The sequence below is a fragment of the Muntiacus reevesi genome, chromosome 20 (assembly GCF_963930625.1).
Source record: "Muntiacus reevesi chromosome 20, mMunRee1.1, whole genome shotgun sequence".
In the NCBI taxonomy this organism is placed as follows: Eukaryota; Metazoa; Chordata; class Mammalia; order Artiodactyla; family Cervidae; genus Muntiacus; species Muntiacus reevesi.
The window spans coordinates 3406047-3426348 of record NC_089268.1 but is presented as its reverse complement, the minus strand read 5'-3'; the positions used below and the strand labels follow the sequence as shown (position 1 = coordinate 3426348).

General features: G+C 39.2%; 1 protein-coding gene across 2 annotated transcripts in view; it reads left to right on the top strand.

Moving 5' to 3' along the window:
• The first annotated feature begins 1435 nt into the window (after positions 1 to 1435).
• Positions 1436 to 20302, top strand: part of KHDRBS2 (KH RNA binding domain containing, signal transduction associated 2) — a 682130-nt gene continuing 663263 nt past the window's right edge. For both annotated transcript variants that reach the window (XM_065912995.1, XM_065912996.1), the window contains exon 1: positions 1436 to 1526. In XM_065912995.1, coding sequence (XP_065769067.1) covers positions 1436 to 1526 — 91 coding nt within the window. The remainder of the gene's footprint in view (positions 1527 to 20302) is intronic.

Here is a 20302-nt window from a genome sequence, read left to right as displayed (position 1 = left end):
ATAAATATTATATGATACATAATTATAACATAAATATTTATAACATATAAAAGATAATCTCCCACCTTATCTTGAAAAATAAGAAAATTCAGAATACAGTAAGATAACTTGGAAAAGTTTCAGCATGCTTTATTTATAGGGAAGTTAGCCCTCCTTCTTCCACAAACAAAAATGGTGGGGAAGAGGCGAATTAGAAAATGACTTTATGAAAAGAGATGGCGTTAAAGTTTATTTTGTAATATCCAAAGTACTTAAGCTGCATTTTCAAGTGCATTTGTGAGAGAAGGATGGGCAGTGTTGGTGATACCCGGGGGTTAACTCTGCTTTATCAGAAGAGGAATAGCAATTGCACCTGGCGAAAGAGGCTGCACATCCTAAATGACGGAGAAACCGGGAGGGCGGAGCAACTGTCGTTGCCTGCTTCCTAGTCTCTTCGTTCTTCCACATGTTTTTCTAATTCCTTCACAGACTGATTATGTGGTTTTTAGTTTTAAAATTCAGCCCCCTCCCAGATGGCCCCCATAGATAGGGACGGGGGAAGGAGGAACGACAGAAGAAAACCACAGTCAGTCCCTCTGTGACTGTCCATTGGAGGCGCGTTGCTGTGCGGCGATACTGCCGCGGAGCCGCTTTATTCATCAATGAGCATCTATTGCACCCCTTGGATACAGGTCAAGCCCACGGGAAACAGCAGCCACCCATCACAAGCAGTCTTCGCTGTATTTCCAGAGCGAGAGCGCAGCCGATCTCTGCGCACCGAGCGCGTGTGCAGGCAGGAGAGGGAACACCTGAACATCCGGACGCGGGTGGAGTCGCCTCAGCTCTCCTGAGGCGCTCCCGGCGCTCTCCCGTCCTCGCTGCGCGCCGCCTCGCCGCGTCCCCCGGCCGTCTCGAACTCCGGCTTCTCGATTACGGCGCCTTTCCCGCTCTTCACGGCTCGCGCCTCCGCAGGAGACAGACCGCTCCGCACACCTGGACTCCGCAGCTGAGCGCGCCTAACGGCCTGAGGGCGCCGGCTGCGAGAAGAAAGCGCGCGCACCTTCCTAGTTCTCCTCCCGGCGGCCCCGCCTCCCGCCAGTCCGACGGACCGACGTGCGATGCGGCCCAATGGCGACTCGCAGTTGCTTAGGGCCCCGCCCCTCGAGGCACACCCGCCAAAGAGCGCTGGGCAGGGGCGGGACGCGCCCTGTACCCGCCTCCCCGTGCAGGCCGCCGGTTCGAGCCGACCTGGGCGAGAGTGAGGTACAGCCGTTCGACCGGCCGGGAGGCTCGGCACCGCTTCAGCCCGCGGCGGGGCGGGCGGCGCCGGCCCAGAGAGGGCGCCAGACCCCGGCCGTGGCTGAGGCGGGCGGGCGGCGGGCGAGCAGGACGGCGGGGACCTGCGTCCGGCGCACGGAACCCTGAGCCTGGCCGGGGGCCGTACGAAGTCCGCGCTATGGAAGAGGAGAAGTACTTGCCTGAGCTGATGGCAGAGAGAGACAGCCTGGACCCGTCCTTCGTTCACGCCTCGCGCCTGCTGGCCGAAGGTAGGACCTGCCCCCGGGTGGGCGCAGACCGCCGGCCCCTGTCGCCGCGGCGGGGCTCGGAGAGCGGAGTCTGGGAGGACGCCTGTGTCCTTCGCAGAAACTGCCCTGGAAGGTGCTCGCCCAGAGCCGCGGCAGAGCTGGTCCTTGGGAGGCGGGTGCTACTTCCTCACTCCACCGGCGGCTGAATCCGGGTAGCCCGGAGCGGCGGGCGCTGGCTGTGAAGACAGTGCTCTTTAGGATCACTAATGGAGCGACGTTAAGGAGCTGCGTGGTCCCCCGGGATGTTTTAACTCCACCGAGGGAAGGGAAGTCTGTCTGGAGTGAATGGTGATCAGTGTAGTGTTTGATGAGCTTCTTAGCTACAAATCAGTATTTCTTTTTCTTTACCTTTTCCTTTTTCTTTCCCTTTCCCCCCTTTCTTTTCTCTTATTTCTCTCTCCCTTCTGATTGAGAAGTGATTTTTATTCCCTTAGTCTAATTACAGTATTTCCTATGGAAAATCTTAGTATTAACCTAGATTAAATTATGGGTGTTCTGCTTGTGAATGTGGAAGGGGCTGAAATGCTTATCAGTTTATATGAAGTGTGATGATTGGGTGCTCTGGGAGATGCTGGTCCCTGGGAACCCTCCACGATTGATCAACTGTTGTACCAAGTGCGCAGTTTGTGTGTGTGTGTGTGTGTATACCTTAATGTTAAAAGAGATTTCATTTCCAGAGGAACATAAATATCTTGTCTTTTGTGTTCATTTGAAGGGTTGTTTAAACACACACACACACAGGAACTTTTGTGACAGAAGTATTAACCTGATTACTATTCCATTTATCTTGAAACAGTGCTATCTAACTGCTAACCCAAGATATCTGTAGCAATCTACATTTACCTTTATAAAAACTAAAGACTTTTTCTTTTTGGAGGGAGGGGATGAATGTCTCAATAATGAGTTGCTTCATCATCAAATTGACTACAATGCAGTTTTGTTCCTTAGGTTCTTAGGAACTTACCTACAGCAAAACTAAAAGTAACAACTTTCTTCCCCTCAGCCCTTCAGCATCAAAAGAAATGTTTTCTTTTGTGAGATTTAGTTTTACATGGAAGGAGAAATTCTAATCCTCCATGTATGAATTAAATAGGCATTAGACTTATTTAAACATTTTATTGATGGATTATTATTTGCCACAATAAAGTATCAAATATTTTTCTATTTTATATATTAAGTAATTAAGAAAAACAATAAGTGAAATATTGAGCTCGTGAAACAAGTAAACTGCTTTTCAGGGGACAAGTTGATTTTGTAGAGGCTTTGGGATGGAAAATGCAGTCATGCTTACTACTATCTTGGTTACTGAATTAAAAAAATGAAACCTAAAATTGAAAATGAAAGTCAGTTAAAAAATTAAACTCCCCTTCTATTAAAAATAGATAAGCTACATAAAATAATAGAAACATTGCAAATTAATGGATTAACAAATGTTCAAAATGATTAAAAATGCAATTGTGTTCTTAAATCGTCTATTTCAATGTATTTTCCAGAAATGTCTTCATTTAGCTGATGAAGTCTTTAAAATAGAAATTGTTAACAAATTAATCATTTTCTCAGACCTGCTAGTTGGACTTCTTTTGCAGACAGTAGGCTAGATGATTAATTCATTAGTTATTAATGAGAGTTAGTGTACTGAAAACTGCCAAACTAAAGCAGTGCGTGTGAGGAGCTCTGAACAGAGTGTAGAAGTATTTCTGTGTGGTAAAACAGTCAGAAAAGTCTGTGCACCTGGTTCCTTAACATTTCCTTAACATTTTATTTTTCTCAGAAATTTGGTTTCTTGATACTTAGGAACATGTTCCTATGTACTTTGTAATTTAATATTTTCCCAGTAGGGGGAAGCATGTTCTGCTTTTGTAAAAAATTACAAGTAAAAAGTGCCTAAATAGAAAAATGTCTAAGGAAGAAACAAAGATAGGTGTCCACATTTCAGAGGAATCATGAGGAGGAGGAAGAGGAGGCGGGGAGTAATAATAATCTTGAGTATTTAAAGAGACTCTTTGCAACTGGCTGAAAGATTCACAAGATCTAAATTCTGTAATTGTACCCAAACCTCTTCATGTTTTCATTAAATAGTGTCCTTCTGAATAAACCTTAACATACATTTTACATTACAGATCTTTTGTTGTCTTTTCAAATGCTGTCTACCTAGATTCTTAGGTCTTATTTTGAATCTCTATAGGAGAGTGTTGTTGAGATAATTTTATTTCTCACCCCTGGAAATGTACTGATTGAAGGCAGTGGCTATAAATACACCTGACATAGATGTTCATTTGGAAAGAAGGTGTTCCGTGAAGTACATTTCAGCCAGCACTGTGCAGACTGTCTCAAGACTGAGTGTGTAATAAAAATGATCCAGATGATTCAGTTCTTCGGAATGATTTTCTGGAAGATAACACATACAAGGTCAGTGATGTAAGCCACTGAGCTTTCATAATGATTTGTTTTGTTGTTTTGATTGGTGGTAGATGCAAATAAGTGCTCCATTGTGACTACTGACTTATAATTGAAAGCCATGGGGTTAAAAGTGCTAGTTTGTTGGTTATTTTGTTATTTTTGTTGTAGATCATTACTTCACTTGTTTTGGCTGGGTGCTTTCAATAGGAATGAGCCTGACAAAGCTGATAGAAGAGCCTGAACATTATATGTACTATGTTGTTACTTAGAAAAGATCTTGAATAATATGTTTTGAATAGTATAATATTGTTTGAGTAATTCAAATAATTTTCTTCTGGATTATAATATTATTTATTATCTATTTGTATGGAAGATGCTGTGGAGTATGATAAAACAGCAGATTCAGCACAATCCTTGAAGTTCCACTCAGTCTCTGAATTTGCTTGCCAGATGAAATTAGATGAGGTTATTTATATCTGTAATACTTCAGGGAAGCACACTAAACTGTGAATCCAGATACCTGGATTTTAATTCCACTTTTGCCTAAAATGAATCTTGGTAAATTTCCCTTCCCTGGGCCAGTTTTCTTGTCTCTTAAATTGAGGAGCTGGACTAGATGTTCTGTATGCTTCTTTGTAATTCTGTTTAAGTTTGGGACTGCTCCTGATGCAAAGGAGTGTAGTTTGTGTATTCAGGATACCAAAATCAGTGGTTGAACACTTTGGAAACTTTTTTCATTCCTTAGTTTAATGATTAATAATATATTTATTGCATTGTATTACAGTTTGAGGCATACACATTATTTTGGGCACTGGGGACAGATTTATGTTTTTACTGAACTATTTTCAATGCTTGGGAGCTAAAAATGTATATACGTGGAAATATTCTTGTTTGCAGTAAAATGTGTCTATCTGCTGATAGACATAGATCTGTCCACATTTATATGTTCAATTATGGTGATTCCATGCCTTTAGAAGGATTAATAAATTCTTATCCAATTCAGAGTGTTTGGGTTCTCTGTCTCTTCACAAATATTGGAAAATTCATCATTGTTTTGATTTACTCATCATATGACGAAGTCAAATATTGCTAAATATCCCAACAGTTCAAGTATTTTTAAAAGACTCTGAATGCTTTTTTCAAACTTTTGTGAAAATTTTGCCCTTCCATTTAGAATTGGCCTGTTTGCAGGTGTGGGTGAATGAGAAGAACACGGATCAATAATTTATTACAAAAGCTGACTTGTAGTGGTTTAACTACATTTAGATTTTCATTAAGGATTGTTTTTAATTTTGAATGTGTTCCTTGAAATATTTAAATATGGTGTGTTCTTAAGATAACGAAAGGTACTGGTATAATATCTAAAACCCACTTCTGATAAAAACTAGTATTCATGCGACTTTTCCTTTGATCAGTGTAATCTCTTTGCTTTCCCAAAAGATTTGGGATAATCCTATTTAGTTTCTTAAAATAAAAAATGGCAAAAAATTAACTTAAAGATTTTCTTTGGTCTGAAAGATATCTTCGATCTGCAGTTGTTATATAGTGGAGAAATTCTGCTTTAACAAACAAAACACTTGGGGTAGAGTGTTAACACCCCTGCGAACTATGACATAAAGGATGTTTCATTTATTTCCTTTCTGATTCTCAGTTTCTTTATTGGTAAAACAGCAAAATTAATATCCATCAGGCATGGTTCCTTTAAAGTTAAAAAAGATACTGTTTGTGACATAAGCTATATTTTAAAATATAAATTTTTGTACAACCAAAGCAAAAACTTAAGCAGAAATTCTACAAATAGATAATATGTTTAAGATTGTCCTTAGCATTTTAATGACATTATGGACTTGACCGCAACATGAAGTTTGAGTTTTTAATAGTATGAACACTGACTCATGTTAGTGCTTAACTCTGAATCATTGCTGAGTGAAATTTTAACTCATAAACCAAATTATGAAATAAATTATCTTATGAAAGATGATTCCAATGAGGGTTTTTAAAATATGTTTCTTCTGTCAGTTGTCGCTTGTCCATGTCTGACTTGAGCCTGGTTAGACCAGGACATGGGATGCTCAAGACTAACTCCACGTTTGCTTGGCCGTCACTCTGGGCAATTGGTTTCATCCTTCTTTTCATCAAGAGAAGTGGATCTGTCTCTTCCAATGTTCTTCAGCCTCCTACCACCTAGAAACTCCTGTACTCTTTTCATTCCCCGAGGATGAGATGCATCTTTTTGCTCAAGGCTGACTTGTTCTCAGCATCCTTAACCCTGGTGCCCATCCCCAGGCCTGTCCTGTCACTGTGTCCTTTCTTTAGAGGCTCCGCCTTCTTCCTCCCCATCTTTCCTTGGGGCAACCTGTAAACATGATTCAACTGGGATCACTCTAGAAAAGAATAGAATACTTATTTCACTTTCCAAAAGCAATAAAAATACTCTCTCTAGATCCTTTTCCTCCCTTGTTTCCTTCCAGTTTCTGATACTGTGAGTCTGTACTGCAACTGCTCACTTTCTTAGTTTACCTTCCACAGCTCTGTGTTCTGGCTGCAGCCTCCCATTTTATCCTGAAACCAGAGGCTCCAATGAGAATCATCTAACTGCCCAATCCAGTAAAATGTGTCTGACCTCTCATCAGGGTACTTGGCTGTACTTCTCACTTTTGGTCCTTTCCCAGATTTTTTGGTTTCTCCCTTGACTTTTGAATACTACACACTGTTGGTTTTCTCTTCTCTCTGTTACTGACACTCAGAATCCTCCCTCTTTTTCATCGTCACCCCAGCACACACGCCCTATCAGAGTGGTTCATTTAAAAGCAAAGTCTAACCATGTCATACCTTTAAATGCTGTTCTGGAAGGCAGGCTGTCTCTGACCACAGGTCAGCAGAGGCTGGGGTGGAGGGGATTGCCTCCTGGATGTTCCCAGGGCAGGGAGAGTCTAGGCTCTCCCAGGTGCCCAGGAGAGGGAAGGGCCCTTGTTGCTGATCCCCATGTGACCTCTAGAGACACCAAGAGGGGTGGGGAGGAGTTCCAGCAGGAGTGATCGCTGCTCTGGCTTCTGCTGGTTTGGAGGGAGAGGGTAGACGCCCGGGTCAACACGTGTCCTCTGTCACCACTGCCAGTGGAACAGACCCCTCATTGCCCATTCAGGCCTCCAGTTCTCCTGCAGAGAAGGGGTGCCCCTTCACAACAGGGGAAAGCTGGACACCTCAGCTCCCTATTTAACCTTTCTTGACTGAGGTGAGCATGAGATGCTGGTTTTGGGGTCTGCTTTTGTTTTCTGTGTCTGTGTTCCTTGGCTCAGGGAGGATTTTTGTCATTTAAATTCTTTCTGTCTTGCAACGTTGCCCTCTTTCTAGTTGGGCAGGTGGAAAGAGCAGGCTTTGCTTGAGCCTTTGTTTTTGTCTCCTGTCGATGTTTTTGGTTTGCTAGCCTTTCCAGCTCCCACTTTGGTGTATATGAAGCACAGGAAAAACTGGGAAACCACTATTTTGTTCCCATGGTACCCAGCAGGCCTTCCTTCTTCCACAAAGTCTTTTGTGTTTATCTTATGTATAATACCCAGTTGCCATTCATTTGTATTTTAATATATTTCTTTATAAGGTTTTCTTGTGAAAGTAGGTTCATTCTTGTACATTAATATTTCATTAATTAATTATGTAAGAATAAGCATGACCAGGATAAATGCATTTGGGTAATCAGAATGCAACATCTGATCAAAATTTTTGGTTTAATTAAGTATAAATCTAGACTGGAGCTCTGTGTCCCCATAGCAGCTGCAGAAAGGAAGGATATTTAGAAACCCTTGGAGGTGACTCCATAGTGTCAGCCTTTCCTATGTCCTTATTTGTTCTTGTCTGAATACAGACAAGAAATGTAGCTTAATTGGAATTATATTGAGACCAGTCGGTTTGTTTAGAGCTATTAACAGTGTAAGACAATATATTAATAGATTGCAATATGATCCTTTTCTTACAGCAATAGTGAATTTCAATAAAATAAGTATTAAATAGAAATAGATTAAAAATAATAATAGAGTGCTGGTTAATAACTGATCTCCCAAGTGAATGTTAGCAAATACCCATGTTATATGACTTTTTCATTTTATCCAATGGAGTGTTATGAAATAGTCACGTTTTATTTGTCAGAAAGTTGAGATGTCACAGCTCCGTATCCTTTTGCTCAATTTTAAAAAACTGTTTTGGGAAGCAAATCATTTGTAGCATATTCTCCAGTGCTTACCCTACCCTCTGGAACACTACTTCCAAAACATTTCTGCAGTAGAGAGTGTTTAAAAAAAATTCAAGAACACCTGAATGACAAAGTTTTAGGTCCCTTACTATGGATATAGCTCAGCTACAGTCTGGGGGATCAGTCTGTAGGGCAAGAACTCTACCACACTGAACTATGTGATTACAGTTGCCCTTGAATGTGTGTTGGTAACACTGGTCCTCCGTGTGTTATTGGTATATAAAGAGATGTCAGATGTTTAATTTGTTAGCTTTTAACAATATACATGATTTAAATTAGCAGTATATGGTGACGACTGCTGGAGTTTACAGACTATTCGTGGCACAGGGGTTCTGAGGAAGTCATGGTGATCATAGATCTTTGTTCTCATCATCTCTCTGTCATCATTGATTGGGAGATACTCTTTGTCAGGCACTAAACTAGATGTTGGCATGTCTACCACTGTTTATCCACTCAGAATCCTATGAGATAGTTATTAGTGTTACCTTATCTTACAAATGAGAAAAATTAACAACTAAACAAGTTAATCGATTTCAGATCCCTCAGCAAATAAATTATAAAGCTGAAACCCAGGCTTTCTCATCCAGAGGCTTCTGAAGTGGTTAAAACATCCTGTCACCTGTGGGAAAAATGCAAGCTTTATAGGAAGGTCAAATATTAACATGCAAAGTAAGTCAAGGGGATCAGTGTGGTAGTACCCTTAATTTCTGAAATATATTTCTGAATGGGAATATTGGGTGAATTCTTCCATAGCATCTTTAAATAAGTATAGTTTATAAAAGGAAACTACATTTATAAAGGGGGAAATTTACCTTAGTACAGTTCAGTTCAGTTGCTCAGTTTTGTCCGACTCTTTGCGATCCCATGGACTGCACCATCAGGTGGCCAAAGTATTGAAGTTTCTGTTTCAGCATCAGTTCTTCCAATGAATATTCAGGACTGATTTCCTTTAGGATGGACTAGTTGGATCTCCTTGCAGTCCAAGGGACTCTTAAGAGTCTCCTCTAACACCACAGTTCAAAAGCATCGATTCTTTGGTGCTCAGCTTTATCATCCAACTCTCACATCCATACATCACTACTGGAAAAACCATAGCTTTGACGAGATGGATCTTTGTTGTCAACGTAATGTCTCTGCTTTTTAATATGCTGTCTATGTTGGTCATAGTTTTTCTTCCAGGGAGCAAGCATCTTTAATTTCATGGCTGCAGTCACGATCTGCAGTGATTTTGGAGCCCCCCAAAATAAAGTCTGTCACTGTTTTCACTGTTTCCCCATCTATTTGCCATAAAATGATGGGACCAGATTCCATGATCTTAGTTTCCTGAATGTTGAGTTTGAAGCCAACTTTTTCGCTCTCCTCTTTTGCTTTCTTCTTCTTCCCTTTCTGCCATAAGAGTGGTGTCATCTGCGTATCTGAGGTTATTGATATTTCTCCTGGCAATCTTGATTTGAGTTTGTGTTTCATCCAGCCCAGTGTTTCTCATGATGTACCCTACATATAAGTTAAATAAGCAAAGTGACAACATACAGCCTTGATGTACTCCTTTCCCGATTTGTAACCAGTCTGTTGTTCCATGTCCAGTTCTAACTTTTGCTTCCAGACCTGCATACAGATTTCTCAGGAGGCAGGTCAGGTGGTCTGGTATTCTCATCTCTTTCAGAATTTTCCACAGTTTGTTGTGATCCACACAGTCAAAGTCTTTAGTGTAGTCAATAAAGCAGAAATAGATGTTTTCCTGGAACTCTCTTGCTTTTTCAATGAGCCAATGGATATTGGCAATTTGGTCTCTGATTCCTCTGCCTTTTCTAAATCCAGCTTGAACACCTGGGAGTTCATGGTTTACATACTGTTGATGCTTGACTTAGAGAATTTTGAGCATTACTTTGAGATGAGTGCAATTGTGCGGTAGTTTGAGTGTTCTTTGGCATTGCCTTTCTTTGGGATTGGAATGAAAACTGATAATTTCCCATACTGTGGCCATTACTGAGATATCCAAATTTTCTGGCATATTGAATGCAGCACTTTCACAACATCATCTTTTAGAATTTGAAATGGCTCAACTGGAATTCCATCACCTCCACTAACTTTGTTCCTAAGTCCCATTTGACTTCACATTACAGGATGTCTGGCTCTAAGTGAGTGATTACACCATCGTGATTATCTGGGTCGTGAAGATCTTTTTTGTATAGTTCTTCTGTGTATTCTTGCCACCTCTTCTTAATATCTTCTGCTTCTGTTAGGTCCATACCATTTTTGTCCTTTATTGAGTCCATTTTTGCATGAAATGTTCCCTTGGTATCTCTAGTTGTCTTGAAGAGATCTCTAGTCTTTCCATTCTGTTGTTTTCCTGTATTTCTTTGCATTGATCACTGAGGAAGGCTTTCTTATCTCTCCTTTCTGTTCTTTCAAACTTTTCATTCTAATGGTTATATCTTTCCTTTTCCCCTTTGCCTTTCACTTCTGTTCTTTTCACAGCTATTTGTAAGGCCTCCTCTGACAACCATTTTGCCTTTTTGCACTTTTTTTTCTTGGCGATTGTCTTGATCCCTGCCTCCTGTATAATGTCATGAACCTCTGTCCATAGTTCTTCAGGCACTCTGTCTATCAAATCTAATCCCTTGAGTCTATTTCTCACTTCTACTGTAAAATTGTAAGGGATTTAATTTATGCCATACCTGAATGGTCTAGTGGTTTTCCTCACTTTCTTCAATTTAAGTCTGAATTTGGCAATAAGGAGTTCATGATCTGAGCCACAGTCAGCTCCCGGTCTTGTTTTTGCTGACTGTGTATAGCTTCTCCATCTTTGACAGCAAAGAATATACTCAACCTGATTTCACTGTTCACCATCTGGTGATGTCCATGTGTGGAGTTTTCTCTTGTGTTGTTGGAAGAGGGTGTTTGCTGTGACAAGTGCGTTCTCTTGGCAAAACTCTACTAGTCTTTGCCCTGCTTCATTATGTATTCCAAGGCCAAATTTGCCTGTTATTCCAGGTATCTCTTGACTTCCAACTTTTGTATTCTAGCCCCCTATAATGAAAAGGACACCTTTTTTGGGTATTAGTTCTGGAAGGTCTTGTAGGTCTTCATAGAACTATTTGAACTTCAGCTTTTCAGCATTACTGGTTGGGGCATAGACTTAGATTACTGTGATATTGAATGACTTGCTTTAGAAACGAACAGAGATCAGTCTGTCATTTTTGAGATTGCATCCAAGTACTTCATTTTGAACTGTTTTGTTGACTGTGATGTCTACTCCATTTCTTCTAAGGGATTCTTGCCCACAGTAGTAGGTATAATGGTCATCTGAGTTAAATTCACCCTTTCCAGTTCATTCTAGTTCACTGATTCCTAAAATGTTGATGTTCACTCTTGCCATCTCATGTTTGATCACTTCCAATTTGCCTTGATTTATGGACCTAACTTTTCAGGCTCCTATGCGATATTGCTCTTTACACGATCAGATGTGACTTCCATCTCCAGTCATGTCCACAGCTGGGTGTTGTTTTTGCTTTGTGTCTGTCCTTTCAGTCTTTCTGGGGTTAATTCTCCACTGATCTCCAGTAGCATATTGGGCACTTAACGACCTGGGGAGTTCATCTTTCAGTGTCCTATCTTTTTGCCTTTTCATACTGTTCATGGGGTTCTCATGGCAAGAATACTGAAGTGGTTTGTCATTCCCTTCTCCAGTGGACCATATTTTGTCATAACTCTCCACCCCAACCCTAACTCAGTGAAACTACCTTAGTACAGAATTATGTTAAGGGTTATTGAGAAAGCCTAACTTTTCAGAATGTCTTAAATTCACTGTTGTTTCTGAGGAAGTTTGGGGATGAGGGGACCATTATAGGGGGATATTGCAGTTCTTTTTTTGGATCTAAAATAAGGATTGGAGAAGTTTCTGTGATTTGTTGAGACATTTTTTTCTTTTAAGGAGAACTGTTTAACTTGCCAAATTCCTCTAGGAAGGAAGAACAAGCATAGCTCCTCTCTTGTGTCTTGAGGGAGTGTTTGTTTAAAGTTTGATAGTTGAGCAGAGTTCGCATGTTGTCAGGATTTGAGAACTCAGCAGGATGGCCTTATTCAAATGTTATCTATAGGTTCTGAAGCTTAATATTTATTCTTTGAAGCAGAGTGGTCAGTATTATGTACCGTTATCAGGATTGCACAATTGATGCCTATTTCCTTCAAATCATTGAATATTAGATTTTACTCTTCTACTAGAAAAGCAGAATGTGTTTTCTCTTGATTATAGCTATTTTTAACAGGTTCACTGTATGTTAGAAAATGATAAGCCCTGATGCAATTCAGGAGACAGAGCCTGTGTGACAGAAACTCAGCAGAGGCTGAAGGAGAATCCTGTTCATTTTGAGAAGAAAGGGATGACTAGAGTAATAATTGTTTTTCTTGAACACACACTATGGGTCATGTCCTTACATTATATCCAAAAAGATAGGTGGTATTGTCCCTATATTATGGGAAAGATAAAGAGGCAGATTGCAGTGTAGCATAATTCATTTGGAATTTTAAGGTAAGAAGTCAAAGGTTTCATAAATGTCCAATTTTAATGTGAAGGTGTCAAAAAGCAACCATTAAACACTGAAATGTTAAAGATACTGCAGAATATGAGTTGTTTAAGTAAGAACCAAGAGCTTGCTTTAAAAATTTTTAGGAGAGTTAAGTGTCTATTACTAAAGAATTTTTTTCCTTTAAAGTAATTTCCTTCAGAAAATTTAAGGAATTTGATTTTTTAGATATTTGGTTCACACACAGCAATAGACTCATTGTATAAGATCTGACTGTAAAATGGAAACAGTAGCATGAATGCATAATAGAATTTAGTTGTGACTGTTTAGGCATGTGAATGTTTTAAATGGGGACATTTATGTGAGTGCTGAATTACGTGTCATCCCATCTCCACATAGTGTAAGTTTTTCTTTCTAGAAGTCAAAAACTAGAAGCTGTGTTTTTATCCATCCAAGATCTGGTGGAAAAGGTGGGTGTTTAAGGAATTGTGTCAGCAAAGTGAAAGTTGCTCAGTCGTGTTTGACTCTTTGCGACCCCATGGTCTATACAGTCCTTGGAATTCTCCAGGCCAGAATGCTAGAATGTGTAACTGTTCCCTTCTCCAGGGGATCTTCCCAACCCAGGGATTGAACCCAGGTCTCCCGCATTGTGGATGGATTCTTTACCAGCTGAGCCACCAGGAAAGCCCAAGGAATTGTGTGAAGATGGAACATATTTGACAGGCTGAGGCAGATGACATTTCTGTTACATGCAGTTATTTTGAAATGGACTTCAAGAGGAGAGATGGCTCTGTAGAAGCTAGTATTCTGAAATTAGTGAAAGATTGAAAATTATATAAAGAAAATCTGGTAGAAAAAAATCATTGTTATAATTAAGAGCCATTTAATGGAATTAGATGAGGTGATAAGTATTTGGAATAGGGTGCAATAAGCCAAATTGTTTCTCCTTGAGTAAAATGAGCAGACGGTGTGTGTGTGTGTGTGTGTGTGAAGCAAAAGTAACCAGGTGATAAATGGGAGACAATAGACTTGGCCAGTTGGCTGCTATTACCTGTAGTCTGTGTTACTATCTGAGACCTACACTTAGATGGAGAACAAGGGATAGAGAACGGAGTTACAGCTGGTTAAATACACAATCTCCATAGGATTGGAGAAACGCAGTGATAAGGCAAATAGATAATGCTTTAGGAGCCCACAGAGATCATGGGTAGTCTCAGTGGGAGGACCGTATTAGCTGAGATGTAATGCACAAGTAAGATATAGTGGGGATTCGGTGAAGGAGGGGTTTTAATCTAGGAGAAGGATATACGGATATAGCAAACAACACTTCCAAAGCCTGAAAAAAAAAAAAAAGAACATTTGTAAGAAGAGGTAGAATTTGTGTGATATTATGATTTACAATAAATAAATATATATTTATATGTTTGGTCATCTTACCTGTTTCTGGCCAGAGCTCTAAAACTCTTGGAATATCCTAAGTGAGAAGAGCTGGAAAGGCATCTTTTTTTTTTGTTTTTATTTTTTTTCCATTTATTTTTATTAGTTGGAGGCTAATTACTTTACAATATTGTAGTGGTTTTTGCCATACATTGACATGAATCAGCCATGGATCTACATGTGTTCCCCATCCTGATCTCCGCTCTCACCTCCCTCTCCACCCGATCCCTCTGGGTCTTCCCAGTGCGCCAGCCCTGAGCACTTGTCTCATGCATCCAACCTGGGCTGGTGATCTGTTTCATCCTTGATAATATACATGTTTCGTTGCTGTTCTCTCAAAACATCCCACCCTCGCCTTCTCCCGCAGAGTCCTGGATAGGCATCTTTTGTAAAACAAATAAAGTGACTTTTTGAAGTAGGAAACTTAAGGACAGAGGCTGGTTGCCAGGGAAACCAGTTTGTAATTAGAGGGTAGGAACTTTCTGGCCCCTCTCTTCCTTACTACCCCCCCAGACCTTTGAGGAGAGGGGTTGGAGGTTGAATCAGTTGCCAGTGGCCATGCTGATTTAATCAACTATGCCTGTGTAATGAAACCTAGACATTATTGCACAGAGGAGCTGGGTTCAGATTGCATCCAGATTATGCATCTATAATAAGGGTTAGCTTATTATGAGCAGACTGCTATGAATATTCATATGCTAGATTTATGCAGACATGCATTCTCTTTATATAAAACAGAATTGCTGGGTCTTAGAGTGTGAATGTGTGTGTGTATTTTATATATATATATATATATGTGTGTGTGTATATATATATAATGTAAATAAGGTTAACCATGTATATATATACATATACACACATTGTAATATATATGTATATAATATAATGTAAATAAGGTTAACCATGGGTGTATATATATTTACACATACATACATACATACATACATTGTATGAGATTGCAAAGTAATTTCCTACAGTGATTGCACTGTTTTGTCGCTCACCAACATTGCATGAAAACTCTGGTTGTTCCACTTGCTTGCCAACACTTGAAGTTCTCAGTCTTTTTAACAACAGCTAGTCTAGTATTTCAGTGGTAACTTATTATATATTTTGTTTGTTTGAATCATTTTTAAATTGTGTTTTTTTTATTGAAGTATGGGCTTCCCTGTGGTTCAGCTGGTATGGAATCTGCCTGCAATGTGGGAGACCTGGGTTTGATTCCTGGGTTGGGAAGATTCCCTGGAGAAGGGAAAGGCTACCCACTCCAGTATTCTGGCCTGGAGAATTCCATGAACTGTATAGTCCGTGGAAGCACAAAGAGTTGGGCATGACTGAGCGACTTTCACACAAAACTCACACACATAGTTGATGTACAGTGTTGTGTTAGTTTCTGATATACAACAAAGTGATTCAGTTGTGAATCACACATACATGCACATATATATGTATATAAATATTCTTTTCCAGATTATTTTCCATTACAAGTTATTATAAGATACTGAGTATGGTTTTCTGTGCCAAGCAGTATGTCCTTGTTGGTTATCTAGTTCATATATAGAGGTGTGTATGTGTTAATTTCAAACTCCTAATTTATCCCTCCCCCTCTTCCCCTTTTAATTTTTAGTTCCTTAGCGATTACTGATGTTGGACATGTTCTTACTTGAAAAAATTGGCTAGAATGTTGACAAATTTTTAATTGAATTACAGCTCTTTTTATTTTTGTTGGAGTAATTTGTATATTCTGAATTTGCATCCTTTGTTAAGTATACGTACTGTGAATATTTTCTTCCAATATGTGGCCTTGCTTTTTTTTCTTGAGGGTCTTTTGAAGAGCCCAAGTTATTAATTTTTTTCTGAAGTATAATTCTTTGTTTTTTCTTATGCTTAGTGTTGTTTGTGTCCTCTCTAGGACTTCTTTGTCTACCTCAAAGTCACAGAGGATCTTTTCAGTATTTTTTCTAGAAGCTTTATGGTTTTAGCTTTAAGTATAGGTTTGTGACACATCCAGAAATAGCTTTTGTATATAATGTCAACATAGGGTCGGTTCTTTTTTTTAAGATTTAAATATCCAGTCTCACTTACCGAAAGGATTTTCCTTTGTTCATTATCATGTTTAATGTATTAAAATATACATTATAAACATGATGAACATATAGTGTTTAAGCACATAAAATATAGAAAAATAAAGATCTATGTTTTTTATACATAAAATATAGGAAAATAAGATACTTAATGTCTAAGTATATGTGAAATGTCTACAATATTGACCCTCAGTATATCTGTTCTAATACAAAAGGGGATCATGACTGCCTTAGATTTATTAAGCATGACATGTGTAAGACTGTGCTTTAAAATTATATATAGCTATATGAAACTTTTTCCATGTCCTCAGAACTTAGAACATAATCCTTGAAGGACACATGGATACACTTTTCTTACTTTAATTGAGGAGGACACTAGCCACCCCAGAGGCCTCGAAGTCTACTGACTCTGACAAGGATAACATTCAATAAAGTAAGGTGTTTGTTGCTACTAAATGATGTCTTATGAAACCTGAACAACTGCACTGTCCTCAGTAGCAAAGTAGGTTCTAGTATCACACAGAAGCAAGCAAGGTATATGCATTAAACATTTAATTTTAAAAAAGACCATATAATTTTATTTTATATTTTATCTTATAAAATATAAGATATTATATTGTATTATAATATCTTATAAAATATAAGACCATATCTTATGTTTTAAAATTTTCATAGTATTGGTTACATGGTTTTTCTATCTTTGCAGGTAAAAAATGTATGTATGGAAACAGTACCCTGTACAGAATTGAGAAACCTGCCCTGGGTGAAATAGATATACCTACAGACAAAAAAGTATGACCTGCATCTCCACCCACAGTGATGGCCCATTACCACTTGGTCTTCTGTGGCATATTAAGAGCCACTATCACTATTACCCTGAAATGTGGCATAGTTTTAGAAATTGCCCAAAGGCATAAGTGACTGGTGACTTTAGATTAATCCCTAAAGCACAGGTACCATACCACTATATTTGTAAACACGTAGGTACTAACAGCCAAAAACGAGATTTAACAATGATCCAGACTGACAGAATACATTGGTGCTGGATTCTGACAAGGTAATTCCTGGGAGAATGTGTTTACACAGGGGAGGGCAATTGGTTTTGTTCTGCCTTTTAGAAGTTAGACATGCAATGGACAATTTCTGCTTGGATTTGAACAAGAAAAAAAATGAATTCAGATATCATCAAGTGAGACAGCCTTGTGAAGTACTGAGATCTCTTCCTATGGAAGTATTTGAAAAACCTCTGATAAAAAGTTGTGAAAAGGAAAAATAGCTATTTTGCTTTTCTCAAAAGAAATGTATTGATAATTCCTTGGAAATGAAAGTTTGGATTAGAAAATTTATGAATGTCCACTTTATCTTATATTTTAAAAATTTCATAGCATCGGACAATAATTCTTTATGTTACTGTAAAGGAAAACTGCTTTTGAAATTTGTGTAAGCATGAATGTTAGTGTATGATTTAGGTTAAATACTAATTCATTTGTTGTTGTTGTTCAGTCAAACAGTCGTATCTGACTCTTTGCAACCCTGTGGACTGCAGCATGCCAGGCCTCCATGTTCCTCACCATCTCCCGAAGTTTGCCCAAGTTCATGTCCATTGCATTGGTGATGCCATCCACCCATCTCATCTTCTGACACCCTCTTCTCCTCCTGCTCTCTGTCTCTCCCAGTACCAGGGACTTTTCCAGTGATTCGGCTATTCATATCAGGTGACCAAAATACTGGAGCTTCAGCTTCTGAGGTTGTTGACATTTCTCCTGCCTGTCTTAATTCCAGCTTGTAACTAATCCAGTCCAGCATTTCTTATGATGTGCTCAGCGTATAGATTAAATAATGGTGAGAGAAGACAGCCCTGTCATACTCCTTTCTCAATCTGAACCTATCAGTTGTTCTATACAGAGTTCTAACTTGCTTCTTGACATGCATACAGGTTTCTCGGGAGACAGGTAAGATGGTCTGGTAGTCCCATATCTTTAAGAGCTTTCCACAGTTTGTTATGATCCACACAGTCAAAGACTTTAGTATAGTCAATGTAACAGAGATAAATGTTTTTCTGGAATTCCCTTGGTTTCTCTGTGATCCAGCAAATGTTGGCAATTTGATCTCTGGTTCCTCTGTCTTTTCTAAACCCAGTTTTGATGTCTGGAATTTCTTGGTTCAAGTAATGCTGAAGCCTCACATGCAAGATTTTAAGCATGTCCTTACTAGCATGGGAGATAAGTGCAACTGTCCAATGGTTAGAACATTCTCTAATACTGCCCTTTTTGGGAATTGGGATGACGATTGACCTTTTCCAGTCCCGTGGCCACTGCTACATCTTCTAGATGTGCAGCACTTTGATAGCATCGTCCTTTAGGGTTTTGAATAGCTCTACTAGAATTCCATCACATCCACTAGCTTTATTAACAGCATTGCTTAGTAAAGCCTACTTGACTTCATACTCCAGAATGTCTGGCTGTGGGTGACTGACCACACCCATCATAGTTATCCGGTTCATTAGGATCTTTTTTGTACAGTTCAGATTTGAGATTTGCTTTTGAAATTTGTATAAAAATGAAACGTTAGTGTATGATTTTTGTTAAGTAGTAGTTCATAGATATGTTTAAATCCCTGAAAGAAAATGTGTCATATATGTATATATATAAAATCAGACTTTCCCAGTATTAGTTTAAGTTCCACATTGGATGAATAAGGAAAGTCCGAAGTGTCTGATGTTTACCATCAGTAGCTCATTTTGACCACTTCCTATTAGAAATGAAAAACCAAGTACAACCTTTCTTGGATGCAGTTCACTTTCTAGTCCTTGATAACTGCTATCATATAATTGATGTTTCACAGCATTTTCTGTTTGTTTGACTCATATTCTCTTAAAACCCCGACCCTCTTCCTCAAGGCACTGAATTACTGACACTCGTCCACTTGGCTGCAGTCAGAGGGCTCAGAGCAGCCACCTGACTGCTTCTGGTGAGAAACTGGCGTTAAAGGAGAGACACAGCCATCCGATTTGATTGATTCCTAATGCAGGAGAAAGTAAACTCTGGAGTTCTAAGTCAGATAGAACAGAACAGACACACAGACCGAGGCCGTTCCAAGGAGGTCTATCCAGGGTCCCAGCTAACCTTGGTTTCTGGAGAAGCTCCAGGATTTTTCCAAGATACAAACTTTCTGATAATTATTTAAGGCGGTTTCCAATTGTTTTATGTTATTTGCAACCAAAAAACTTTCAGAGAAAACAGAACTGGTCTTAGGATAATAGCAATCTTGTGTAGTGTTTAGTTTGTGTTCCTCTAAAAGGAACCTTGAGATGAGGATTCGAATGTAGAAACTTACTTGTTCTGGCACTAATTGCCAGCACTGAAAGGCCAAAGCCAATTTGTGAATCATTAAAGAGATGGCATTTTCTTTGTTTGTTTGAGTGCTTGAGTCTAGTATAATTGTGCTAAATTGAAAATGCCTATGTAAGTATACATCATTATTTAGAATGTTTTCCTTTCAAACCCTGTTAATCCTAGGTGATGGGTAAGCAGGACAAAGAAAACAGACAGTAGGTTTTCCTGTTCTCTGTTGAATCTTCATTGTTGATATGTTAGGATAAGCAGGTATTTCAGATTTGCCCTCTTCATTTGCAGTGACTTTAAGTTCAAACTTTTTTAACAAGAGGTGCATAATAGCTTAGAATTTTCTCCAGAAGTAGACCTGGAAACGAATATGAGCATGAAATTAGTTTATTTTGAAAGTGATCTTGAGAAATGGGGAAGTAAGACATGGAGAAAAAGCAGCCACCAAAGGGTTTTGTTTTGTTTTTGTTTTTTTTTTTTCAGTCAGGTTACTAGTGTAGGCAACCAATGCTGAATCACACTGGGAAATTTGGGGCACCGGTGTAACACAAACATGTAACTTGGGGGCAAAAAGCAGGCTCTAACTGCAGTGACGCCTTTAGGCAAGGACTGTATAGGTTATTATATCAATAACCTCAGATATGCAGATGATACCACCCTCATGGCAAAAAGTGAAGACGAACTTAACAGCCTCTTGATGAAA